The 27322-nt window shown below is 51.2% G+C and overlaps 2 protein-coding genes across 3 annotated transcripts in view; both read right to left on the bottom strand.

Annotated features, from left to right (window-relative positions):
• LOC134020808 (transcriptional enhancer factor TEF-3-like) overlaps window positions 1–22099 on the bottom strand; it is a 29718-nt gene extending 7619 nt beyond the window's left edge. The window contains exons 1-9 of one of the 2 annotated variants that reach the window (XM_062461064.1): window positions 21899–22099; window positions 17066–17441; window positions 5632–5696; window positions 4222–4284; window positions 2071–2205; window positions 1927–1970; window positions 1234–1295; window positions 864–988; window positions 469–642 (exon numbers count right to left, since the gene is read on the bottom strand). In XM_062461064.1, coding sequence (XP_062317048.1) covers window positions 469–642; window positions 864–988; window positions 1234–1295; window positions 1927–1970; window positions 2071–2205; window positions 4222–4284; window positions 5632–5696; window positions 17066–17072 — 675 coding nt within the window. In that variant the 5' untranslated portion in view covers window positions 17073–17441; window positions 21899–22099. Of the gene's footprint in view, window positions 1–468; window positions 643–863; window positions 989–1233; window positions 1296–1926; window positions 1971–2070; window positions 2206–4212; window positions 4285–5631; window positions 5697–17065; window positions 17442–21898 lie in introns of both variants that reach the window. The other variant, XM_062461063.1, reaches the window with a different exon arrangement.
• Window positions 22100–22936: 837 nt separating this feature from the next.
• The window catches only part of si:dkey-82f1.1 (DENN domain-containing protein 2A), a 33060-nt gene continuing 28674 nt past the window's right edge, over window positions 22937–27322 (bottom strand). Inside the window, exons 15-20 of the mRNA XM_062461057.1 lie at window positions 26033–26210; window positions 25781–25822; window positions 25536–25641; window positions 24779–25057; window positions 24203–24289; window positions 22937–24065 (exon numbers count right to left, since the gene is read on the bottom strand). Coding sequence (XP_062317041.1) covers window positions 24034–24065; window positions 24203–24289; window positions 24779–25057; window positions 25536–25641; window positions 25781–25822; window positions 26033–26210 — 724 coding nt within the window. The 3' untranslated portion in view covers window positions 22937–24033. The remainder of the gene's footprint in view (window positions 24066–24202; window positions 24290–24778; window positions 25058–25535; window positions 25642–25780; window positions 25823–26032; window positions 26211–27322) is intronic.

A 27322-nucleotide genomic window follows, 5' to 3' on the forward strand; every position in this document is an offset into this window, starting at 1 on the left:
AGGGTTAATCTACTGAATGAGCTGGGTGCGGGGGGGGGTTGGTTCAGCCTAATAGCGAGGGGACAGGTGCCCAGGCTCAGATTTCCCCAGTGAAAGATCAGCCCTGCCACTCTGCTCCCCAAGGCTGCCTTCACACACACACACACACACACACACACACACACTCAGACAAAAACACACACACTCAGACAAACACACACATACAAACACACACAGTCACACACACACACAGTCACATGTACACACACACAACTACACACAGTCACGCGCACACACTTAAGCAACATACTGCACTACAATCCTCTGTATACCCACTGTGCCCACCGACAGAACATTGTTCCCTAGTTAGTACTAATACTCGCCAGTTGTCTTTTGATTTGTTACAACACAAAAACCCTTAGTCATTGATTCTCTCTCAAACGCTCGTCCTGACCACAGAATCAGCACCTCCCGTCACTCGTTCCTCACCCAGAACTTGACGAGGAAGAAGGCGTTTGTGGGGCCCTTCTCAAACAGCTCCTTCAGGCCGCCCTTCTTCTCCGGGAACTTGTCGTAGATCTGCCTGATGTCCACGGCCTCCAGGTACGGGTCGCTGTAGGAGGGGTTGGACTGACCGATGTGGACAAACAGGTGCTTGTTGAACTGGACAAGGAAGATGTTTGAGAGACAAAGTGTGTGTGTGTGTGTGTGTGTGTGTGAGAGAGAGAGACACAGATAAACACGTTTAAGGCTGAACGCGCTGCTGGAAGACGTTTAAGAAACTCCAGAAGAGTCTGAACACGTGACGAGAGACCCACAACCTGGACGTCAACTAGAACAGTAGCCAGAACCAGCTGGATCCCGGCCCAGCGTTCTGCACTCACAGTGTCTGGGTCCTGAGGCTGTTCTAGGAAGGCTGAGAACTCCAGCATGCGGATCCTGGAGCTGGCAATACTCCTGCCCTGCCATGGGGGGGCGCCAGGCGACAGGCCCGCCGTGCTCTCGTAGCCTGGAGGGGGATGAGGGGGAGGAGGGGAAGAAGGCATAACGGGGGTTCAAGAAATGTTTCTACATACAGTTTTTTCCCCTCGGAGCTTTGTCGAAGCTCTTCATCATTGGGCCTATGTATCTCATCACCACGCGAGCATGACAGCGTCTGTCGACAGGCGTGGGTGTGTGTGTGTGTGTGTGTGGGGGGGCGCGGGGGCGTGAGGGGTGTGTGAGGGGCGTGGGGGGGAACCGGAGTGAACCCACCTGTTATGGGGGGTGGTCCAGAGGCTTGCATGGCGTAACTCTGCTGGGAGAAGGGCTTAATGCTGTGGAGACAAGACACAAGTGTTACTGACACCCTCTCTCACCCTCGTGACCCCTGCCCTCCCGCACACACACACACACACACACCTAACTGGCCTGGTTGACCTCTGGGGGTTCTGAGACATACAGCATGGTGTGGTTCAGTTAGTGGAGTCCTAAAGAGGACCTAAAACTTTGTTTGATTTTCTTTGATTTACACCGTTCGATCGGACTGATCAAGTTATATTCAGATTAACGTCAGTTAACCCCCAGGCTGGAGAATGTGGGTACCAGGAGAGGAAACGTGAAAACAGCCTGTTTTATATCATATATGACTCAGGCAAACACTTCAAACACTAGGATGTAAGACCCACACACTATCGCACACACACACCGTCCCTAACACACTCCAAACCACACACACACACCCTCCCTAACACACTCCAAACCACACACACACACCATCCCGCACACACACATACACACCCTCCCTAACACTCTAAACCACTCACAAACACCATCCCTCCCCACACACACACACACACCCTCCCTAATACACTCAAACACACCATCCCACACACACACACACACACACACACACACACACACACACACACACACACACACACACACTAGCAACAAGTGGTTCCTTACTCTTCAGGTGCCCCTGGTTGTCCAGGAAGAGGGCCATGCCAAAACTGCAGGAAAAAAGAAAACAACATGAACACCCTGTTTGGTCCACCTCCAGGTTCCCTCCGTGCGTGTCTCTGGGGGGGGTGAGGCTGGAGGGACACTCACCCCTCCAGCGCCGGCGTACGCTGGCCTCGACAGGCCCTGCAGAGACATCTTGTTCTGGAAGGCCGTGGCAGAGATGATCTGGGCTGATGACATGCTAGCCATGCTCTGGAGAGCCTTGTCTTTGGCTGCCTGGTCCTACGCACACACACACACACACACATGCACAGAGACACATACGCAGGCTTCAGTTTAGTAGCCTGGTGTTTTCCACTTTAGATGTGCCCCTCTAATTCGTTTTTCAGACGGGAAGTGAAAGGATGAAGCCAGATTGCATCATCTACTCCTGGCCAACCTGATAAGGACGGAGGAAGGAGGTAGGAAGGGAAGGAAGGAGGGAGGGAAGGAAGGAAGGAGGGAGGGTCTGTCTGATTTAGCAGTCAAGGGCCGTAGGGTCAACAGTAAGGTTTAATGCCTTGGCAGAGGCTAGGTGGTGTTGACAAGCAGCCTCATGTCTCTCCCATTGTAAGGTCACAATGGGAGATTATGCGCAGGCCACCGCCGAGCTAACACTAATGCTAAAAAATAAATAAAAAAAAAACACCATGATGTGTCCTGGTAGGTGGCTGACGTTCCTATGTATGGTGTTACTGTGTGTCTGAGCGCGGCGCGATGACTTCAGCAGTTTCCTAATCATTAGGGATGGAAAGCCGTCGGAGAGCAGCCCTCGGAGAGCAGCCCTCGGAGAGCAGCCCTCGGAGAGCAGCCCTCGGAGAGCAGCCCTCGGAGAGCATCCCTCGGAGAGCAGCCCTCGGAGAGCAGCCCTCGGAGAGCAGCCCTCGGAGAGCATCCCTCGGAGAGCAGCCCTCGGAGAGCAGCCCTCGCCGCAAGGCCACATTCTTGTTCCCAGAAGCGGCCAACACAAGGGCATAGCTGAAATATGGAGGGTACATCTGGTGGCGTTCTCAGTTACACCAAAGACGTATTTAAAATGTCTGTCGGAGGCCGACCCTGTGACCAACACGGGCCCTGCCAGCAGAGCCTTGATGGCAGCCGTCCAAGGTGACGGACACCTGTGTGGCCTGGTGTGTGTGTGTGTGTGTGTGTGTGTGTGTGTGTGTGTGTGTGTGCGCGCGCATTAGACTGTCTGGCCCAGTATGTGTATGTGTGTTACGGGCATTTTGGATAAGTGTGCGTCTGTGTGTTTTTGTGTGCGTGCGTGCGAGCCTGCGTGCGTCCAAGGTGCTAAACGTAAAGGGAGAAAGCGCCAGGAAACAGGGAGCACAGAGGTGGAGCTCTCTCTCGTCCAACAGGAACACTTCCCCTCAGATACTCACCCAATCAAATGCCTGGAAGGAACAATACACATTCATTTGTCTCCTGACAACCGCGTTTTGTGTTCATAACAGTGCACAGCAAGCCGCGGGCACAACGGTGCCTGTTTACTGAGGTAATTTGTAGAGATGAGTCATTGGGCATTCCACATAACATTCACATAAACGTGAAGATGCAATTAAGGAAAACAGCCACACTCAGTGTTGTCTTTCTGTGGGAAACCGAACTGAGAGATTCATTATTTGCAGATTACCAAAAGTAATCCGCAATCCCCCCTGACTAAATCCCATCCGAGATCGATGACATGTTTCATGTTTTCGTGTTCACGTGTGTGAAGGTGTGGTAGGTTGTCTTTTCCCCTAACCTTGAGGGACGTCAGTGTAATGTAAAGCTCTCAAGCTTGGACCCTACTGGCATTAGCCAAGCTGCAGCACACAAGCAAACCAAGCACCTTAACCTACACACACTGCCTTAATCTACACACAGACCCCCGTAATCTGGAACAGCCAGTCGCCGTGCCCCCCCCCCCCCCACACACAAAAAAAAATAAGATCCACACACAACAGCCAGGGAGATTGGAGATTCCCGAAATACTCAGTACACATTTAGCACTGTAGCAACCACAGAACTGGAATGATTATGTCTTTACTAGGGTTTGTAGCGTTGAGAATATAGTGTGTATGGTAGACAAACCATACACTAAAGTATTTACCTCAAAAAGGTGAATCACACAAGAACAATACGTTTAACATGATAAAAAAAGGACTGTTTGGGTTTTCCATCCAGGCTATCATTCCGTTTCTGAGGGAGCAGAGCAGTGGGGTGTATCCTAGGATGCAGTGCACAGGTGAGGGAGGCAGAGAGACTCACGTAGCGTACCTTGAGCTTCACCTGGATCTCTCGGGCCTTCCGGCGAGCCAACACCTGGATGTGGCTGGAGACCTGGGGACAAGGAGAGCGGTGAGACTCCGCCCCTGACCGCTCACCTTACCGCTCACCTTACCGCTCACCTGACCGCTCACCTGACCGCTCACTTGACCGCTCACCTGACCGCTCACCTGGCTAACGAGCGCTTAGCCACCTCTGTCAGACCATCATCGGAGGTTCATCAGCTTTAGAAATGCTGTGCTGACTGGATGTCTGCTATATTTTCCTAAATAGTTCTAGGTAGATTTTATAATGGAGAAAGGCTACAAACCAGCAGATGTCATGTGTGTGTGTGTGTCCAATCTCTCAACCCTTTATCCAACCCTAATCCCAGCCAGTCCATTCCTCTCAGAGAATCAGAATTTGGTTTATTCGCCATGTATGGTTTACACAAACACGGAATTAACTGTGGCAGGAAGGTGCAAACAATAAACATATACGGATCTTAAATTAAAAGTAAAAAAGTGCAATAGTCTAACTAATTTTAGGAACTAAACAATCAAAAAATTTAAACAAAATTAAACCCTTTCCCCTCTCTCTCTCCCATAACCTCTTACAGTGGGACACAGATAGACCCCCAGTCACTGTATATCACTCAAGGCTCTGGGATATCAGTCAGTCAGTCCCCCTAAATGAGTCACCCCCTCATCTAGATCATGTTCCAACACCATCCCCCAAACACCTTCTTTTCTCTCCTTCTCTCTTTCTCTCCTTCCTTCCCTCCCTCTCTCTTTCGCTATCCCTCTCCCTTTTCTCCCTCCTCTCTTTCCCCACCCCTCTCTCCTTCTCAACCCCCCCTTCCTCCATCCCTGTATACGGCCTGGGTATAAATCCCTACTTCGTGCTCTCCTAACGAGCCCTCACACCCCCTCCACCTCACACCCCTCCACCACACGAGGTGGTGAACAAGCACACCGTCACCTGATCCTACAGCATCTGTGCATCGGGCTCTGCGCCCTCAATCACTCTGCACAGACACTCAGCCTGAGGGGGGGGGGGGGGGGGGGGGGGAGGAGGGAGGGGGCAAAAAAAGGACAGTTAGGGGGAGAAGTTAGGGAGGAGATGGGGAGAGATAAGGGGTAGATATGTGGGACAATGGAGGGAGAGGGGGGATATTAGGAGAAACTGGAGGGAGAGACAGGTGATGGAGGAGACAGGAGATTTTGGAGTGGGGTGGAGTGTGGAGGGTTGGGGGGGGTCTTCTGGTACAGAATGACTTCCTCGCTCTCATGGTTCCCCTCAACATCTCTCTGTAACCCTGGTGACACGTGCCACCAACCAGGAACGAGAGGAAGTGCTGAGACAGGACAGATGGGAGGGAGGGCGGGGCGGGGAGGTGTTGGGGAAACAAAACGAACGCACCTGCTTCCTGGTTCGCGTCTTGCCTGTGCGGAGTTTGATGTACCGTGCAATCAGCTCGTTCCGTCCTGCAGGAAGACAGAAATATCAAGACACTTAGGGGTTTTGAAATGTTTTTTGTGGGGGTTGCAGGTATGGGGGGTGCAGGGATGGGAGGGCAGGGATGGGGGGGCAGGGATGGGGGGGGCAGGGATGGGAGGGCAGGGATGGGGGGGCAGGGATGGGGGGGGCAGGGATGGGGGGATGCAGGGATGGGGGGGATGCAGGGATCCCCCATCCCTGCATCCCCCCCATCCCTGCCCCCCCATCCCTGCCCTCCCATCCCAGGGATTGGGGGGAAGGGATGGGGGGTTGTAGGGCCAACAACTGTTGTTCAAACAACTCACTAAACACTGAGAAGAAAAAATCATCAGGAGAACAGTGCACCCTGACAGAACATCCTCAGGAGAACAGTGCACCCTGACAGAACATCCTCAGGAGAACAGTGCACCCTGACAGAACATCCTCAGGAGAACAGTGCACCCTGACAGAACATCATCAGGAGAACAGTACACCCTGACAGAACATCCTCAGGAGAACAGTGCACCCTGACACACAGAACATCATCAGGAGAACAGTGCACCCTGACAGAACATCATCAGGAGAACAGTACACCCTGACAGAACATCCTCAGGAGAACAGTACACCCTGACAGAACATCATCAGGAGAACTGTGCACCCTGACAGAACATCCTCAGGAGAACAGTGCACCCTGACAGAACATCCTCAGGAGAACAGTGCACCCTGACAGAACATCATCAGGAGAACAGTGCACCCTGACAGAACATCAGGAGAACAGTACACCCTGACAGAACATCCTCAGGAGAACAGTGCACCCTGACAGAACATCATCAGGAGAACAGTACACCCTGACAGAACATCCTCAGGAGAACAGTGCACCCTGACACACAGAACAGCATCAGGAGAACAGTACACCCTGACAGAACATCATCAGGAGAACAGTGCACCCTGACAGAACATCCTCAGGAGAACAGTGCACCCTGACAGAACATCCTCAGGAGAACAGTGCACCCTGACAGAACATCCTCAGGAGAACAGTGCACCCTGACAGAACATCCTCAGGAGAACAGTACACCCTGACAGAACATCCTCAGGAGAACAGTGCACCCTGACAGAACATCCTCAGGAGAACAGTGCACCCTGACAGAACATCCTCAGGAGAACAGTGCACCCTGACAGAACATCATCAGGAGAACAGTACACCCTGACAGAACATCCTCAGGAGAACAGTGCACCCTGACACACAGAACATCATCAGGAGAACAGTGCACCCTGACAGAACATCATCAGGAGAACAGTACACCCTGACAGAACATCCTCAGGAGAACAGTACACCCTGACAGAACATCATCAGGAGAACAGTACACCCTGACAGAACATCCTCAGGAGAACAGTGCACCCTGACACACAGAACATCATCAGGAGAACAGTACACCCTGACAGAACATCATCAGGAGAACAGTGCACCCTGACAGAACATCCTCAGGAGAACAGTGCACCCTGACAGAACATCCTCAGGAGAACAGTGCACCCTGACAGAACATCCTCAGGAGAACAGTGCACCCTGACAGAACATCATCAGGAGAACAGTGCACCCTGACAGAACATCCTCAGGAGAACAGTGCACCCTGACAGAACATCCTCAGGAGAACAGTGCACCCTGACAGAACATCCTCAGGAGAACAGTACACCCTGACAGAACATCATCAGGAGAACAGTACACCCTGACAGAACATCCTCAGGAGAACAGTGCACCCTGACACACAGAACATCATCAGGAGAACAGTGCACCCTGACAGAACATCATCAGGAGAACAGTGCACCCTGACAGAACATCCTCAGGAGAACAGTACACCCTGACAGAACATCATCAGGAGAACAGTACACCCTGACAGAACATCCTCAGGAGAACAGTGCACCCTGACACACAGAACATCATCAGGAGAACAGTACACCCTGACAGAACATCATCAGGAGAACAGTGCACCCTGACAGAACATCCTCAGGAGAACAGTGCACCCTGACAGAACATCCTCAGGAGAACAGTGCACCCTGACAGAACATCCTCAGGAGAACAGTACACCCTGACAGAACATCATCAGGAGAACAGTGCACCCTGACAGAACATCCTCAGGAGAACAGTGCACCCTGACAGAACATCCTCAGGAGAACAGTGCACCCTGACAGAACATCCTCAGGAGAACAGTACACCCTGACAGAACATCCTCAGGAGAACAGTACACCCTGACACACAGAACATCATCAGGAGAACAGTACACCCTGACAGAACATCCTCAGGAGAACAGTGCACCCTGACAGAACATCCTCAGGAGAACAGTGCACCCTGACACACAGAACATCATCAGGAGAACAGTGCACCCTGACACACAGAACATCATCAGGAGAACAGTGCACCCTGACACACAGAACATCATCAGGAGAACAGTGCACCCTGACACACAGAACATCATCAGGAGAACAGTGCACCCTGACACACAGAACATCATCAGGAGAACAGTGCACCCTGACACACAGAACATCATCAGGAGAACAGTGCACCCTGACACACAGAACATCATCAGGAGAACAGTGCACCCTGACACACAGAACATCATCAGGAGAACAGTGCACCCTGACACACAGAACATCATCAGGAGAACAGTGCACCCTGACACACAGAACATCATCAGGAGAACAGTGCACCCTGACACACAGAACATCATCAGGAGAACAGTGCACCCTGACACACAGAACATCATCAGGAGAACAGTGCACCCTGACACACAGAACATCATCAGGAGAACAGTGCACCCTGACACACAGAACATCATCAGGAGAACAGTGCACCCTGACACACAGAACATCATCAGGAGAACAGTGCACCCTGACACACAGAACATCATCAGGAGAACAGTGCACCCTGACACACAGAACATCATCAGGAGAACAGTGCACCCTGACACACAGAACATCATCAGGAGAACAGTGCACCCTGACACACAGAACATCATCAGGAGAACAGTGCACCCTGACACACAGAACATCATCAGGAGAACAGTGCACCCTGACAAACAGAACATCATCAGGAGAACAGTGCACCCTGACACACAGAACATCATCAGGAGAACAGTGCACCCTGACACACAGAACATCATCAGGAGAACAGTGCACCCTGACACACAGAACATCATCAGGAGAACAGTGCACCCTGACACACAGAACATCATCAGGAGAACAGTGCACCCTGACACACAGAACATCATCAGGAGAACAGTGCACCCTGACACACAGAACATCATCAGGAGAACAGTGCACCCTGACACACAGAACATCATCAGGAGAACAGTGCACCCTGACAAACAGAACATCATCAGGAGAACAGTGCACCCTGACACACAGAACATCATCAGGAGAACAGTGCACCCTGACACACAGAACATCATCAGGAGAACAGTGCACCCTGACACACAGAACATCATCAGGAGAACAGTGCACCCTGACACACAGAACATCATCAGGAGAACAGTGCACCCTGACACACAGAACATCATCAGGAGAACAGTGCACCCTGACACACAGAACATCATCAGGAGAACAGTACACCCTGACACACAGAACATCATCAGGAGAACAGTGCACCCTGACACACAGAACATCATCAGGAGAACAGTGCACCCTGACACACAGAACATCATCAGGAGAACAGTACACCCTGACAGAGAGAAGCTGTTTACTGAAGCTACCAAATCCTCATAAGTCGGCTGGGTGTGCCTGGCTGCTCCAGTTAGGAGCACAGCTGGGAAGGTTGGCCGAGTGTATGTTCTGTATGTGTGTGTGTGTGTGTGTGTTTGCGAGGCATACGTGTGTTTGCAAGGCATACGTGTGTGTGTGTGTATGTGTATCTGCAAGGCATTTGTGTGTGTGTAATGCTGACAGACAGGTCACAGGACACATGGATCAGGTGTAGGGGCAGGGTATGCAATGCCTGTCACTGGCTGACTATTCGATCGCTGTCATTGGTGGAGCAGGTGAATGGGCAAGCCACGCGATCGGTCATTGGTGGAGCAGGTGAATGGGACGGCCATGCGATCTCCTTGCAGCTCAGGTCTGACAGGCTACAGCCTCGCGCTGCTGACGAACAGGTCCAGGAGAGGCAGAGAGGCAGCTGGTGTGAGTGTCAATGTTTATAGAATACGCCTCGACGCTGCTGTAAATCTTCAGCTTGTTCCCGCGGCCCCGCTCTGGTTACTGGGCCCTGGGCTCGGTGCAATTGTCATGTGGCATTTCAGCTTCTCTGGCCAAGAGGACACACATGGGCATTCGAACACACGCGCTGGCACGCTCACGCTGTTTGTTCTGCACACACACACACACGCAGCTATTGAGAGAGTAACAGGAGGAGTAACACACACACACCCTGGGACGTGGAAGAGATGATCCCTGCGACACCTCTTAAACACAGTCGTTTTCCCCTCTCCAGACCTTCACGTGGAGGAACACAGAGATCAGACACGACAGGCTCCATGCTAACAGCCGGCGCGGGACTTTCCTCACATCAGGTCAGGAGCCGAGGTCACCACCCAAGCGGTCAATCAGGAGCTGAGGCCGCGACCCAAGCAGCCCCATCAGAAGGCCAAGGTAGAGGGGGGAGACCGGAAGCATGACTCCAGGATGGCAGGCAGTAAAAGTGATCATATTCGGAGCGGAATGCAAAACATGGGTTCTACTGCGCTCATGTGAGCTGTGCTGAGGGGGTGTAGGATTCTAGCAGATGCTGTCTGTCCGGAGATAACTTTCCACTTATCAACCTGGGGAGAGTGTGAAGGTTTCACTGGGTGACTGGTGAAGCGCAGGCAGACGCCTGACTGGCTCAGCAGCTGTGGGAGTCAGGAGGTTGGGGAGCAGAAGCCGGTGCTGGTGGAGACATGGGAGGAGATGTGGAGGAGCTCAGGGTCATGAAGGAGGAGGAGAAGAGAGCGGTGTGGATGAACACGCACGCCCGCACGCACGCGCGCTACACACACACACAGCTGAAGAGCTCCTTTTGTGTCGGGGCTTTTGTGGACTTAGCCCTCTCTCGTTCCCTGTCTGCTTCTGCTATACACACACACACACACACAGACCCCAGCCACAGCATTCATTCGTTCTCAATCTTATTTTCATTTCCAGGCTGGAACTTCTGGAGCGTGAAGTGTTTATCAGAAGGGGCACTTGGTCTGACGATTGTTTGAGGACATAAATGTATATTTCTTTAATCCCTTTGGATTAAGAAAGTGCTCCACTTTTCTTGGGCGGTTTGTAATTGCAGACCTGAAATCCGGGAAAGACTTTTGTTAGGTGACTTCAGGGTGAAGGAGGGAATGTATCTCAGGTCAGGGCTGTGAGTCCAGATCTCCTTTCTTAACCTCACAGACCTCTTAGATATCTGAATCCTGGTGGTAAGAATGATAACATCACTATGAATCATTGTGACAATAATAGGCCTGATCATGTATTTGTGACACTATGTAAAGCCCGTCTGTTAAACAGAGGCAGCAGACCAGCCTCTGGACTGCACCTCTCGGTGTCACAGACCGTGTCTGGAGGAAGGGAACCCTCACTGAACTGCTCCTCTCGTGGTTTCCTCCATGATTCCCTCTCCTGGGAGTTTTCTATGTCTTCCTTGAGGGTTTATGTTGGTTTAGATGCAGGTCTCTGAACATAATTACGTGAAGCCCGTCTGTGACATGACACGTGCGAGGAGTCGCACAGTGATGAGGTCACGCTGGCCGCGGGGTGACGGGGCAGACTTGGACCAGGACAGCCCACAGCAGCTTGTTGATCAGGGTGTCTGAAGTCCCGGAAAAGTTATTTTGACTTCGAAGTGACCTCATCCTTCGACCCAGCCTCTTGTCCCACACCTCTACCCCCCCCCTGTCAGGAGCAGGGAGGGGTCAGGGACAGGCCAGAGGGGTTAGTGGAGAGTGGACACCGTGTCACATGAAGGACCAGCACCCCCCTTCCCCCGCCCCGCCCCACCCCAGAGGGGTCCTGCCAGCTCTGCTCAGCTATCTCCTCCCCAGAGCATTCCTTAGATAACTCCACACTGACCAGACCCCAGTCTGCTCCTCTCCCTGGGAGTGTGTGTGTGTTTATGTGTAAATATGTGTGTGTGTATGTGTGTATATGTGGTTATGCATGTATGTGTGTGCGTGTGTATATACCGTATATATATAATATATGTGTGTGTGTGTATGCGTGTGTGTGAGAGTATGTGTGTGTGTGTGTACATGTGTGTGTAAGTGTGTGTGCATGTGTGTTTATGTGTACATGTGTGTGTGTGTGCGTGTGTGTGTATAAGACACACAGTGTGTCCGTCAGACAGTAAGCACACCAGACCGCTCTCTGAACACACATCTGCCAGCCATGAAACTTCCGGAGATCTTCCACATGTGTCTCCTTGTCTGGGCTGGAGAACAAGGGTCACATTTAGGCTGGAGGAATGTGCTGGCCTGGTGCTATTTCCTCTCCGACAGACACACAGGGCCAAGCCCAGGACCGGGGGACAACAGCACACAGGCTGGTTTGCTTTTTACAACTGCAATCCTTCTTTATCATCCCACCTCGGGGGAAACATCCGGATATTCACATGTAATTGAATTGGATGCGCTGACACTGGCTGTGTGTGAATCTCATCTAGTGAGATGTCCATGTTCTGACGCAGTCATCTGGTCTGGTCCATCTCCGTGACGACAGCCGCTGTCCAGACCTGAAGCCGTCCGTCCAGGCGTCTCAGTTACAACCCCAGAACGCAACGGGCTTAAGTTAGCTAGCGTTGGCTCAAGTTAGCTAGCGCTGGCATTTAACACTTCCAGTGGAGGTAAACCACACCTGAAGCAGTCTCGTCAGTGACGCTCTACATCTGGGTAAGTGTACTTATGGGATTCGATGACCTCACTGTCAGGGATTAGCCAGATCCCACTCCATATCAGACCAGACATGACATGGGCCTGGACACGGATATTTCAGCTGCACAGACAGGCAGACAGGCAGACAGACAGGTAGACAGGCAGACAGACAGGTAGACAGGCAGACAGACAGATTATCAGGACATGCAGGCAGACAGACTGACACAGCAGAGCAGAGTCTGGCCCCCTTGGCTGCCTCAGCTGAAAGGCTAGCCGGGGTTCCTCGAAGCCCTCTGAGAGGATCCAATCACAGGATAGAGGGAAAGTCAGCAGCCTTCCTGATAGGGTCACGGCAGAGGGGTCAGGTTCAGGGTCACGCCCATGTGACCGTCCACCCCGACACCTCCTCCAGGGGCCTCACACACCCCCCTCAAGGGGGCTCCTATGCCCCCCTCCAGTGGCCGAACACACACAGCTATCCTGGCTGTGCCTGTCTGGTCCAGTTACACACCCCCAGGCTCAAGCGAACAGGTCGCAGAGGTCATGCTACCAGCTTGACCTTTACTTGTCTCCATCTACCGGCTGCTGCAGTACTGTAGGGAGTCAGGTGGCTAAGCGGTTAGGGAATCGGGCTAGTAATCTGTAGGTTGACAGTTCGATTCCCGGCCATGCCAAATGACGTTGTGTCCTTGGGGCAAGGCACTTCACCCTACTTGCCTCGGGGGAATGTCCCTGTACGTACTGAAAGTCGCTCTGGATAAGAGCGTCTGCTAAATGACTAAATGTAAATGTACTGCTAGCCAGCTGGCAGTCGAGTTTCCTTTAGATTCAACACAGAGAAGGACACAGAGGTTGTGTTCCAGCAGGGCCAGGAGGGGAGAAGATCTGTACACAGCCTGTTCTGAAGCAGGCTGCACAGTTAACAACACAGTCCTGGAGCCCTTACAAACAGACAGCTCTGAATCTCTCACTAGCATGGGGAAGTTGAGACCAGGGTGAGGAATCATCATTCCTTTCCATCCCGTTAAGGAGGACTGAGTGGATGCGGTGGGATCAGGGCTGGTGCAGCCTACACGGCAGCTTCAAACTCTGCCGTGAGCAACATGTTTACAGGAAGCAGGCTCACAAAGGAGATGGGGAAATGGATTTACTCCGCTCTCCTCTGTCCGCTCCGCGCACAGAGGAGAGGGGAGGGGGCGGGGTTGCGTTGTGACTGAGCAAAAAGGAAAACGTCAGTTAACACAGATAAATAAATGGGACGTCAGTTGTGTCTGTTGTGTTTGGTGTCTGCCAGTGGGGTTGCAGTAAGGCTGGAGGCCCAGAGGGTCACATGACCCCCCTGTGTCTCTCTCTGCTTGTCTGCCCTCCTTTTTGGGGGGCGGGGGGGCTTTTCTCATGCTTTATTGGACAGTTTGTAAGTGAAGTGTGACACGAAAGGCAGGGAAAGAGAGAGAGAGAGAGAGAGTGGGGGAGACATACAGTGACGGGCCCAGGGGGGATTCAAACCCAGGCCGCCGTGGTAAGGCCTCAGCCCCTTATACGGTGATCTACCGGGGCACCCCTCTATCATCCTCTTTAACTCATGTCACATGTCACACGGAGCTCTGGAAGGCTGCTCTACGCTCCGGATCTCCGTTACTAGCGTTACTACGCCGCCCGCAAGCAGAGCCCGCTAGCAGAGCCCGCTAGCAGAGCATGCTAGCAGAGCCCGCTAGCAGAGCCCGCTAGCAGAGCCCGCTAGCAGAGCCCGCTAGCAGAGCATGCTAGCAGAGCCCGCTAGCAGAGCCCGCTAGCAGAGCCCGCTAGCAGAGCCCGCTAGCAGAGCATGCCTCCATGGGAGCCAGGAAATATTTTCATTGGCAACGAACGTGGAATCGCCTTCCGCCGCACAAAACCACCACAATATCCATGACACCGTTACTAATGACTAATAACTCCAGTGAGTAATGGACCTGAGGGCCGGCCAGTATGCAAAGTATTATGGGAAAAATGCAGTGAATGGAGGGGGAATTTGGGGCTAAAAACATTCCATTCGACTTCAGGAATTTACAGTGGATTGAGGGAGATACCTCACACATGCCATTTCGCTAGCAGAGGTGATGTCATAGTCTTACTATTCCTGCCTCTTGTCCTCTGCTGGTACAGACCCAGCCTCGCTCACTGTAGACACACACACACGCACACACACACACACGCGCTTGGAGAGCTGCTCTTCAGCGACATCGACAGACCTTCAAACCCCCTTAGTATCGATTGGAGGTTTGAATGAGTCGACTTGTCGCCATGGGTGGAGAGAGCCCCTGGAGACCCTGATGAAAGCAACATGGAGCTGGTGTGTGTCGATGTGTGTGAGTGAGCCAGTGAGTGTGTGTGTGTGCGTGAGAGAGCTGGTGTGTGTGAGGTTGAGCTGATATGGGTATGCGCTAGTGTATATGCGTGTGTGTGTGTGTGTGTGAGAGAGCTTGTGTGAGAGCTGGTGTGTGTGAGTGTGTGTGTGTGACTGTGTGTGCGTGCGTGTGGAGGGTGCTTTCTGTTTATGGGCAATGGGGGTTTAGAGGTGGAGGGGACTGGGAGGGGGGGGCTAGGAGGGGGGGGCTGGGAGGGGGGGGACTGGGAGGGGGGGGGCTGGGGGTTTCAGTCTTGTCTCTTTTCTCATGTCGTAAATCTGGGCAGCGAGGCCGTGAGGCCGGGGTGAAGCAGAGAGCAGCTGGAGGTGAACTGAAAGGCAGACAGACCCACGGACAAACTGCCAGCAGGAGAGGGGGCTCTGGCACGGTGTGTGTCGGGGAGACCGTGTGTGTGTGGGGGGGGGGGGGGGGGGGGGGCGGGGGGGGGAGAGGTGGGATATCAAGAGCTAAATCACAGAAATAGGAGGCAACAGAGGAGGGACGTGCACACACACACACACTCTCCACACACACACACTCACACGCCAGGGGACAGGTGCAGAGGCCCTGCAAGACTCCGCCCCCTACCTTGGAGTGTTTGTCCCCCTCTCCGCTCTCCCCTGTCCGGGCGCTCAAAGGGTACGCATCTATTCTGGTTTAGGGTTACAGCCGCGCTGCCTTGAACCCCCAGCTCCCAGAGCATACCATTCCAGGAGGGCCGACGCACTCTCTGGCGCGCATCACCCGCCCCTGACCTCCACTGGGAGGAAGGGGGCACCTCCGCCCCCCCGCCTCCCACTCAGCCTCCCCCAACTCCTGCCCCCACCCCTCCCCTGACACAGAATGTGACACCTGCCCTTTCTCCCCTGGTACCCCCCCCCCATCCCATTATTGCAGGCTTTATAAGGGTTTAAGTTTTGATCAACATGGGGGGTGGTGGGGGTAGTGGGGGACTCCGCCTGGGCCTGTGTAAGGACAAGTGCCAGCTAGCTAGTGAGGCAATAGTTTGCATGAGCTAACGCATCTAACGCGGCTAACGCGGCTAACGCGGCTAACGCGGCTATAGAATGCTACAGTGATTTTTTTTTTTATGCTACAGTGACTGGCACAATGACAGGGCAGGGTGATGACAGACATCGTCTGATCAGGCCAGCACACACACACAGCAGCCCCCGTCTGGGTCACAGACTTTTCCACTGGAGGATCCGTTATCAAACGGTACAAACTATCAACAGGCCATCTGTTATCCGCCGTCTAGAATCTAGATGAAAGATGCAGCCGTTAAAATCTCCACTTTCTCCTCCATACCAAACCAGAACATGTCAGCCTTGTGAATCATCCGACACGCTGTGAGCCACACGTTGTGTGACAACATGTTTTACCCAGAATATTGTAAGAGGCCTTACCTAGAATACCTTTAGCAACCAGTCACAATCCGAAAAATACACCCCGTCCACTCTAGTATAAATAATGATCGAAGCAAGACGCAATTCCATTTACACTTTGACATTACCGTCCTGGGTAAACATATAATATGTCTACAAAAGTTGTGCAACAGCTGTACTGAGCAGGTGGGGAGGTGTGTGTGTGTGTGTGTTCTATCACACGCCCTGCGAGGGGCGTGCCACTGTGCAGGAGGTAACACTAGGACAGGGCTGTGGTGGGAAACATAAGCTTGGAATACCAGTGAAGACAGTCAGTGTGTGTTGGGAGCTGGAGAGTGTGTGGGAAGAGAAGTGTGTGTGTGTGTGTGGGAAGGGTGAGGGAGTCAGGTGGCTGAGCGGTTAGGTAATCGGGCTAGTAATCAGAAGGTTGCTGGTTCAATTCCCGGCCGTGCAAAATGACGTTGTGTCCCTGGGCAAGGCACTTCACCCTACTTGCCTCGGGGAGAATGTCCCTGTACTTACTGTAAGTCGCTCTGGATAAGAGCGTCTGCTAAATGACTAAATGTAAATGTGTGTGTGTGTGTGTGCCTGCCTGCCTGCCTGCCTGATAGCGTCTGTGTCACCAAGGGAACTTCAGATCAGTTTCCAACTGCAAACAGGTCTCATATCTTGGAGATCCAAGCACGTAGGTGAAGAAGAGGAGGAGGAGAGGGCGTACCGTACATCTTGCCCTCGTCCGAGAGGATGATCTTCCTCCGGCCGCAGGGGGGGTAGATGGCCAGGGCCTCCTGGAAGCTCTGCTCGATGTCAGGGCTCCAGACCCCCTCCGCATCGTTCTCCAGCGGCTTGTCCAGGGGCTCGTTCAGCTCCTCACTGGCGCCCCCCGGGGAGGGGGCCTGCACCCACTCTGCCGACGTGGTGGGGGGCCGGGGGGGGGCACACACAGGGGCCGGGGTTGGGGGGAGCAGAGGAGTGGTGTCAGGGGGAACTGAGGCAGGTCTGGGGTGGGGCGTGTGGGAGCCAGGTAGGGTGGTGTGTGGGGGGGTGGGGTGGGGTAGGGTGGGGGTGTTCCAGTCCCAGGGCGGGATGGAATCCTGGAGGGAAACACAAGACATGAGAATATTCAGGTTAGGAGACTTCAGCCAAAGCAGTCTACAACTGGAGAGGGTGAGTTAGCTCGAAGACAACCAGCAGCAGTAGTTACTACTACTACTACTACTAATAATAATAATAATAAAATAACTTTGATTCATGTAGCACCTTTCAAGCGAACAAAGGACTGTTGGTAGCATGTACTTTTCCTGCGCTAATGTATGTGAGGGCCCTGTGCAGGTTTTCTCCTCTGAAAGACCTTCTGTTCAGATTAGGCCTGAAACTAGGAAAAGCCTCCAGACTTTGTGACGTCAGTCCGACCCAGAGGCCACGCCACGCGGGCGTGTGAAGAGGGGCAGGGGGGCAGGTGGGCAGGGGGGCAGGTGGGCAGGCGGGCAGCCGGGCTACAGGGTTGCGTCTGCAGACAGACTCGCTAATCCTACTTGGAAAAAACACCTCTGATCAGAAATTTGATTAGGGCAGACGTGAAAACAAACATGGCGCCCCGACAGACCTCAGGGGACTGAGAAGTAACTAAGCCTTCAAGACACATTAAACCAGGATCTGCATGTCTCCTCACACACTCTCACACGCTGAAACGCACATCAATGAGGGTCTGAGATCAAGGCTATTTTAAGCCACCTTTATTAATCTCTTGATTTATCACACTTTATTTTTTGGCCCAGAGGAGAGTCCTTGAGGGGAGCTGATGAGTGTGTGTCTGTATGTGTGGAGGAGAGTGGGTGAATGGAGAATAATGTTGGTTTTTTTCCGTTCTATTCTTTCATTCCCAGTAGAGAAGGCCGTCTTACGTGTCTGTTCCATAGCGTTTATCTCAGTGGCCATTTCATTTGGTCAACAACACAAATAACAATGATTCAGATTCATAGGAAGGAGGGGGTTGTCATAGAGACTTTGTGTATGTACATGTCTGTGTGTTTGTGAGAGTGTGTGTGAGTGTGGGATGTTTCAATGTGTGTTTGCTGTGTGTGTGTTTGTGAGAGTGTGTGTGTGGGTATGTTTGTGAGAGAGAGTGTGTGTGTGTGTGTGTCCTCTATGGCAGGAAATAAAGGGTTAGTCCAGGGGAGTCAGTATGTGTCACGTCACTTCAGAGTAACTATCTTCCTTCCTGTAAATTAGCTGGCTACGTAACCACCCTCCTCATCACACACACACCCCCCCCACACACACACACCCACACACCCATACACACACGAACATTCATGATAAACTCTGGATGAAGACGTTCTCTCACACACACTAACAAACGCACAAACACATGCTCGAGTTAGCTCTCAGCCAAACAGGCACCACACAGCACTGATAGTGTTAATCACACTCACACAACACGACGTGGGATCTCCTGAGAAGTTCTGGAAGTTCTTATACTAGTGTGCAGTAACTGGTGTAATAGCATGAATAAATCATTAGCAAGACACAGTTCTGATGAAACTAATGATTAACAATTTAATAAACACTTAAACAATGGTAAAGGAGTGTGTGTGTGTGTTTCCAAAACTACTAGAAACTCAGCCTATCCTAAACTAAAGGTCCTTTGTGCTGGAGAGCTGCAGCATGGAGCAGAAACCATTAGTGTGCTGGTTCCTTGGTGAAAGTGACCAGCGGGGTTAATTGACCTAAGCCCCTTAAAACAGAGCCCTCCCCGCTCATGCCCCCCCTCACCCTCCCCCCCCCTCGGGCCTGCTCAACAGGATAATCCTCCAGCTGGTGCTGCACTCAGGGGCCGTGGTTCCTTTCTCTCCGCCACACACACACACATATATATATCTATATATATATACACACACATACATATACACACACACATACACAGAGTCAGAACACAGTCAAGCACAATGACATGCATAACAACTGCAGACTGTCCAGAAAATAAAAGGAGGGGTGTGGGGGGGGGGTGTGGGGGGAAGAGTTGTGTGTGGGGGTGTGGGTCATGGAATGGAAAAAGTGAGGAGAGTCCAATTGCGCAATTTGTTTGGCGTATTGTAACTGATACACTTTCACTAACACACGCATGCACACTGCAGACGTCACACTAACACATCACACACACCTGCACACAACAGACAAAGACAAACGTACTCAAATGAACCCTTCGTGCTTGAGCTAACACAGTTGAGCTAACACGGTCTCCAGCCTGGTCCAGACACCTGCCCCGGGTAGTCCAGGATCACACACCTCACGCTGCTCATCACTACACTTCCTCCAGATCTCTCCCCTCGCTGGTACTCAAACTCGGGCCCTCTGACCGGCATGTTTGACTACCTGCCAGCTACGCCCATGAGAAGCGGCGCGGGTGGTCTGTGTTTAGACTTGAGGAGTGTGTTTAACCAACTCACATCAGCTACACTGCCTGCTGAGACATAGAAGAAGACATGCGCTGTATGCGGAGACGGCTGTGTTTGGAGGGGCAGTGTTTGGAGACGGTTGTGTTTGGAGACGGTTGTGTTTGGAGGGGCAGGGTTTGGAGGGGTAGTGTTTGGAGGGGCAGGGTTTGGAGGGGTATTGTTTGGAGGGGCAGGGTTTGGAGGGGTATTGTTTGGAGGGGCAGGGTTTGGAGGGGCAGGGTTTGGAGGGGCAGGGTTTGGAGGGGCAGGGTTTGGAGGGGCAGGGTTTGAAGATGACAGGCTTAGGAGGTGACAGGGTTTGGAGAAAGGACTGTTGTACTCGAGGCTCTTATTATAAGTTGTTTTTATTGTCTTCTCTCGGTAGAGTGGAGGAGGAATGATTGCTATGTGGGATGAGCAGAGTAAAACACTACACACTATACACAGAAAGGCCTGTCTCTGGGCAGTTCAAACCCACACACACACACCCCACCACACACACATCCCAACACACACCCCAACACACACATACATACACCCCAAACACACATATATACACACACACACACACCAACCCAAACACACATATACACACACAAACATGACCAAACATTTGTCAGGTACACACACGCACACACAAACAGAGAGACAAAAACAAAAATACTTATCTCAGGCAGGCAAAACCAAAGGCACAGACACAAGGCACACGCACGCTCTCATGCAGAAACACAAGACAGCAGGAGGAACAGTAGAGTCATCCTAAATGTAAATGACAGGACATGTATCAGTTGTGTCTGGACTGACGTACCCTGTTCAAACGCTCTATCAGATTTTACTGAAATAATATTAGTTATGAGCTTGCCTATTCTTTAAACAATTACATTTGGCTGCCAGTGCACTTGGAACATTTCCCTTGATAAGATTTCTTATAATAATGTGTCCATGTCAAAATTAAGTCACCAAATAAGCCATTCATACAAGAAACATGTCAGACTAAAATCTAAAAACAAGATGACATTCAGTTAGATGTAGCCTACAGTGTTTGCTGAGTGGAGCCCTTCAGGACGGGAAACAACGGGTGGAGCCAACACCCGGCCCGGTGTTGGCTTCCCGCCTGCTTCTCCTGTCCCTGCCCCTCTCCACCTGTCGCTCCTGGACAACAGACAGCAACTTCCAGCTAACACAACGCTGCCACACGCGCTGCCGACAATCACACCACGACCTAAAATACTCACTTACACAGCTTGGCTGCATCATCGGTTTCCAGCCAAATCTGCACAACACTACAAAAGCCCCGTTTGTTTGTGTGTATATGTATATGTATGGGTGTGTGTCCTATGGATACACTGATTACAAATACCAAAACTTTTAACAGGAAGATTTTGCTGAAGTCATGTCATCCGACATGATGCAAAGCGATTGAAAGTAACTTGATTATCATCCAAGTGATTATGAAAACGATTTAATATTAGCCTAATATACAGAATCGATTTGCCATAATAATTAGTAGGCCTACAAGCATGCCAAGTATGAAATTATGATTAGGCTACTTGCAAATTATATTCAATTAGCCTAGTTTGTTGGTAGCCCAATAATTTATTGTCATAATCTGCACAATTGATACGATATTTAGTAAATAATATAGATTATATTGTGTCCTAAGTCATAGTTTAGAACTTTGTAACTTTCCATGCATAGCCTAATATAGGCTACCAACAAAACATTTACCGTAATATAAACACATGGCACCAAAAAGCTCACAATGATGAAATTATAGCGTATATGTTCACCCGGAGGACGCTGTTTGACTACATGCAAATTACGTTAATAGTTTCATTATAAAGTTCCGGCAGAAACTCAAGAAGTTCAACATACTGGGAATAATAAATAAAAAAGAGGAATTCCCCAAAATATGACAAATATTTCAAGAAATATTTCAAGAATTTGATCACAGAGAGCGAGTGAGGATTAAACAACGTAACTACAACGCGGCTAGTATCAGTAGCTTACATCACAATGTGAAAGTTTAGACTCCCAGAACTGACCAGACACTGCAAGAAGAGAATAAACTTACAATATTGACACCGAGACGCACTATTAGGTAATGAACTTACCTGTTGAAAGTATAGCAGCAGACAGGTAGGTAACCAGGACAGGCGAAATTTGGGGAAGAATTCTGCTAGGAATATTGCGTATATTGTCCCCTCTTCCTGAGTCGTTTGAAGCGCAAGGAGGGCTGGAATTTCAGGAATTAGCTGTGGTATGACATGAAGTCTGTAAGGCAGAGAAAAGGACAAGGGGAAAGAGGAGGCAGGTCGGACCGGTCAGCTCAGTAAGGAGGGAGGGGGGTGTGAGGGGAGGGTCCGGGCTCCGAAAAGGAAAAGAACACAGCTTGGGAAGGGAAAAGGAAATCACATCAAGCAAAAACAGGGTTGGGAATTGGCATTGCCTTTGTAAGGAAAGACACAAACAAGACACGCGGGGAACACGCATGGCAGCAAGCAGTTGCCACACACCAACTCCCTGTTTTTTTTCCTAGAAGAGTTCTAGAAATGTCTGGATGAATGCAATGTCATTACTTGTCAATCACAACACCGGAAGAAATGTGTTTATATTTGTTGAATTAAGTAATTAAATCACATAACCGGATGATTACTTTTCAGATACGCGTATAAAAAACTAAAACAAGTAAATGCTTCATTTTGTCATGCTGATTAGGTATTCATCATTGCTGACTTTTATTGACAACAAAAAACTGTATTTTTACATTTAATGCTACAAAGAGAATATGTTTTAACTTCTGCAAGTTACTATCAAAATGGTCGTAATGAGTTTTTTCCGTGGGCAAGGTATAGTGAACACCGTGTTTAGTTATGAAGCCCTCCAGTGGAGTAAGGCGGTAACGACAAAAAAATGTTTCAACTGGACTGACGGTACAACTTGGCAGTTATGTTCTCTTCTGAAATAATCTCCACAAATTTGCTCAGCCTGCAAGCATGGAAATAAGTAGCGCAGGCAGAAAACAGCCTGTGATGAGGTGATGGTGATGGTAGTTGTAGCTTCTGCTATAACTGTGGCTTCTGAGAACTGTCTGGTGTTTAGGGTTAGTGTATTTTACATCTATTTAATAGACCTTGCAGCACAATATGAAATCCTTCATCAAAAATCACTTTATTTTATACAGTTTCATTGCAATTTAAATCAAGTTTAGGCAAGTGGTGTTTTCAAAGCTTAGATTACATTGATTTTCCTTACATAAACATCCATGTTATCCTTAAACCAATACATCATATCCTCATTTAAATCGTTCTCATCTGAAAATGATGAGTGTTCCTTCCTCTTCCAATCAAATATCAAATTCTCTATCACAGTGGTACAAGACACACATCAGTGGTACATATCCTTATTAACCCCAAAGTGGTCTACAATTCTAGTTTGAACTAGACTTCCATAAATAAAGCCCATAACAAACTACAATACATTTTTCTTTTCTTTTTTTTTTTGCTTTCATCTAAAGAAACAAAAGGAGGAGTTGTTTGTCTAACAAGTATATAAATTAACGTCAAAGCCTCCTCTTTACAAAGAAGTTTTACAAAATAAGACTATAGAAATACCTGGAATGTATAACATACTTTACAAGTGGAATTGACCATAGTCCAAAAGGACATCTTCAATAAAGTCCTCACTAACTCCTTTCACTTTCACAGGTCATTTGTGAGTGACAGAGAGATACAGAAGAAGTCTACACTACATCCTAAAGCAGGAACTATGCTATACATGAATGTACACTTAGATAATAGTATCTGTATTGACTAAGCTTTACAAAAGCAAGCTCTTCATATGGTCGAGGTTATGGAAAGACACAGGAAGGACTCGACTTTTTCAGTTGAAGCTCAGAGTCCATGCAGGAGCTGGTTGAGTCTTGACGACAATAAAACATAATTTTTGGTCCATGTTCTGCCACTCCACAGAATCCCCCAATGTCATTCATCTACTGAGCAACTTCTGTTTGTCACTTTAAGGGCTCCGTCTTTGACAGAAGCTCCTGAACACGGGTACATCTCTCCGGGTTCCTGAATATGGATACATCTCTCCGTGTTCCTGAACACAGGGACATCTTTCCGTGTTCCTGAACACAGGTACATCTCTCTATGCTCACGCAGTGGGTTTGTGATTCCATCCAAAGAGCCTGTCTTTCTCTCTTCAATGTCTTTCTCCACACGCTCAGTCTTATTTTGATCCCGGGGCTTTATTTCTTGGATAGGAATTTCATTTTATTTCCTGTGAAAGACCACAAAGGCCAAAAAAACAACAACAATGTATTGTATTAAATTATGTTTCTGAGGCATTTGAGACATTGATGTTGCTTTTGGTGGTGCTGTTACTACGCGTGAGGGACAGCTATTGAGGTTCCTCACCTAGACCCTTGAGGAACTTGTTGACTCCTCGTTGCTCACTCCCAGGTAAGGAGTCCAGGTAGTCTTGAGCGCGCACCTCGAACAGACCTAGACCCCGTTCACACAGGACACACACGCTACAACACCTGCTGTATCTTTTACATGCCTTTTTATCATTAAGGATTTTGAACATCGTCTCACAACTATCCCTGGTATTCATTCATTCATTGAATTATTTGAGCACCTTGTGCTTTATACACATCCTCCTCTTCTCCCTCTCTTTCCTCCCTCTCCCTCTCCCTCTCCCTCTCCCTCTCCCTCTCCCTCTCCCTCTCCCTCTCTCTCTCTCTCTCTCTCTCTCTCTCTCTCTCTCCTCTCCTCCGTCTCACCATCTCTTTGTCCCACCCTTCATTAAGTTAAAGTTCCAAGTTTATTTTCCATTTCCGACAAGTACAGGTACATTGAAAACCTTCAGCTCTGCTCCTCCTGAACATCATAACCCTATAATAAACAAGTCCCATCCCACACATCCCTACTAAACTCACCATTAAACATAATTAAAATACACTTAAACTATAAAGGAAACGTCTCCATCACCTCTGAGTCCCTGCTTACGCTGCTCCCTCTCCTGGATGAAGCCGATGAACATCTGCGTCTCCATGAAGACCTCCAGGAACCGGCGCAGGCTTTTGGAGGTGACGGCTTTACGGAAGGGCTCTCGCTGGAAGGAGGACAAGGGCGCAGGCGAGGAGGGGGAGGAGGGGGAGGAGTCCTCGTCTCGCTCCCCCCCGCCCAGGAACAGGGGGTAGTGGCCCACCATCTCCACGAAGAAGCGGACGAAGGCCTCCGACACCACGGTGCTCAGACAGCAGGAGTCTGGGGGAGGGAGGGAGGGAGGGAGGGAGGGAGGGGAGGGGAGGGGAGGGGAGGGGAGGGAGGGAGGGAGGGAGGGAGGGAGGGAGGGAGGGAGGGAGGGAGGGAGGGAAAGAGAATCTTACGCTTTAGAGGGGCTTTAATGGACAAGTATGTAGGCTCTAATGTCCTGGCAATTTTAAGTGCCAAAATATTAGTTATGAGCTTGCTTGTGTTTATAACAAGTACATTTGTCTGCCAGTGCAGTAAGAACATTTCACTTGATCAGACTTCTTAAAATAATGTGTTGTTTACTTAAATTAAGTCACTAGATGAGCCATTTATACAAGAAACAAGTCAGACTAGATTTAAAATTAAATAAAAACAAGATTATCAGTCTCAGGGGTGAGCGCGATGATCGCACGCAGTTTCTGCAGTGTAGATATTTTATCAGTGAGTTTGATCACAGTAGACGAACAGGGGTTCTGATGGTGGAGCTCACCGTTGGGTAAGTCTCCTTTCTCACTGGCCAGCTCCTTCCTCTTATCCAGGACATGCTCCAGGGCTGCTTGCAGCTTGTGGGGCAGGATCGAGTCCTCGTCATCCAACTGCCCAGAGGAAGCAACACAGTCACACTCCTAAAATACCACGGTATGTCACATTCATGTGCGAGACTGGTAACCTAGTCGCTCTCCGAGCAACGCTCTGCCTGTTTATCTGTTGCCATGGCATTCTGAGGGTCAGTACCTGTCGCAGGAAGCGGCTGTTGCCGAGGTCGACCACCAGGACCTGAGCAGGAAGGAGCAGAGGGGAGGGTGATGTCATTTCCAGCTAATGTGGCAACCTCAGCTCTTTCCCAAGTGGGGCCCATTGTTCGACGAAGGAAAGGAGAAGGGTCGAGGTCTCTCAGTGTCTCGTTGACACGCACACTCACACTCACACACACACACACTCACAGTCACACACACACTCACTCACACCCTCCAGGCGTGAGCTCACCTCTTCAATAGGCAGGTCTTTGAGCCGGGGCAGGGAGCTGGACAGCAGCCCCACAATGAAGGGGGTGGGGGTGCACACGATGTCCAGCATGGAGAGGGGGAGCACGGGGATGTAGGTGTGCTGCCAGGTGAAGGGGTAGAGCAGAGCCACCACTGCATGGCAACACTGAGACAGGGTACTGCAAGGAGAGGGGAGGGGGGAGGAGAGGAGAGGAGGAGAGGGGAGGGGAGGAGGGGGAGGAGGAGAGGGGAGGGGAGGAGGGGGGAGGAGGAGAGGGGAGGGGAGGAGGGGGAGGAGGAGAGGAGAGGGGATGAGGGGGGAGGAGGAGAGGAGAGGAGGGGAGGGGAGGGGAGGAGGGGGGAGGAGGAGAGGAGAGGGGAGGAGGGGGGAGGAGGAGAGGAGAGGGGGGAGGAGGAGAGGAGGAGAGGGGAGAGGAGGAGAGGAGGGGGGAGGAGATGAGAGGAGGGGAGAGGAGGAGAGGAGAGGAGGAGAGGAGAGGAGGAGAGGGGAGAGGGAGAGGAGAGGAGGGGGGGAGAGGAGAGGAGGGGGGAGGAGGAGAGGAGAGGGGGGAGGAGAGGAGGGGGGGAGAGGAGAGGAGGTGGGAGGAGGAGAGGAGAGGGGGGAGGAGAGGAGAGGGGGGAGGAGAGGAGGGGGGGAGGAGAGGAGGGGGGGGAGGAGAGGAGGGGGGAGGAGAGGAGAGGGGGGAGGGGGGTAGGGGGGGGGGAGGAGGAGAGGGGGGAGGAGAGGAGGGGGGAGGAGGAGAGGAGAGGGGGCAGGAGAGAAGGGGGGAGGAGGAGAGGAGAGGGGGAGGAGAGGAGGGGGGGAGGAGAGGAGGGGGGAGGAGAGGAGAGGGGGGAGGAGGAGAGGAGAGGGGGGAGGAGGAGAGGAGAGGGGGGAGGAGAGGGGAGGGGGGAGGAGAGGAGAGGAGGGGGGAGGAGAGGTGAGGGGGAGGAGAGGAGAGGAGAGGGGGGAGGGGGGGAGGGGGGAGGAGGAGAGGAGAGGGGGGAGGAGAGGAGGGGGGAGGAGGAGAGGGGAGAGGAGAGGAGGGGGGAGGAGGAGAGGAGAGGGGGGAGGAGAGGAGGGGGGGGAGGAGAGGTGAGGGGGGAGGAGAGGAGAGGGGGGAGGGGGGAGGGGGAAGGAGGGAGAGAGGGAAAGAGGGAGGGAGAAAAAAGGAGAGAGAGAGAATATATCAACTAACAGATGGGCATCATGCCTCATGCCCCCTCTACGTTTTCAATAAATTGTTTCCAGTTCCAATCTCCACCAGAAGATGGCACCAGGGGAGTCCTA

The sequence above is a fragment of the Osmerus eperlanus genome, chromosome 5 (genome assembly GCF_963692335.1).
Source record: "Osmerus eperlanus chromosome 5, fOsmEpe2.1, whole genome shotgun sequence".
In the NCBI taxonomy this organism is placed as follows: domain Eukaryota; kingdom Metazoa; phylum Chordata; class Actinopteri; order Osmeriformes; family Osmeridae; genus Osmerus; species Osmerus eperlanus.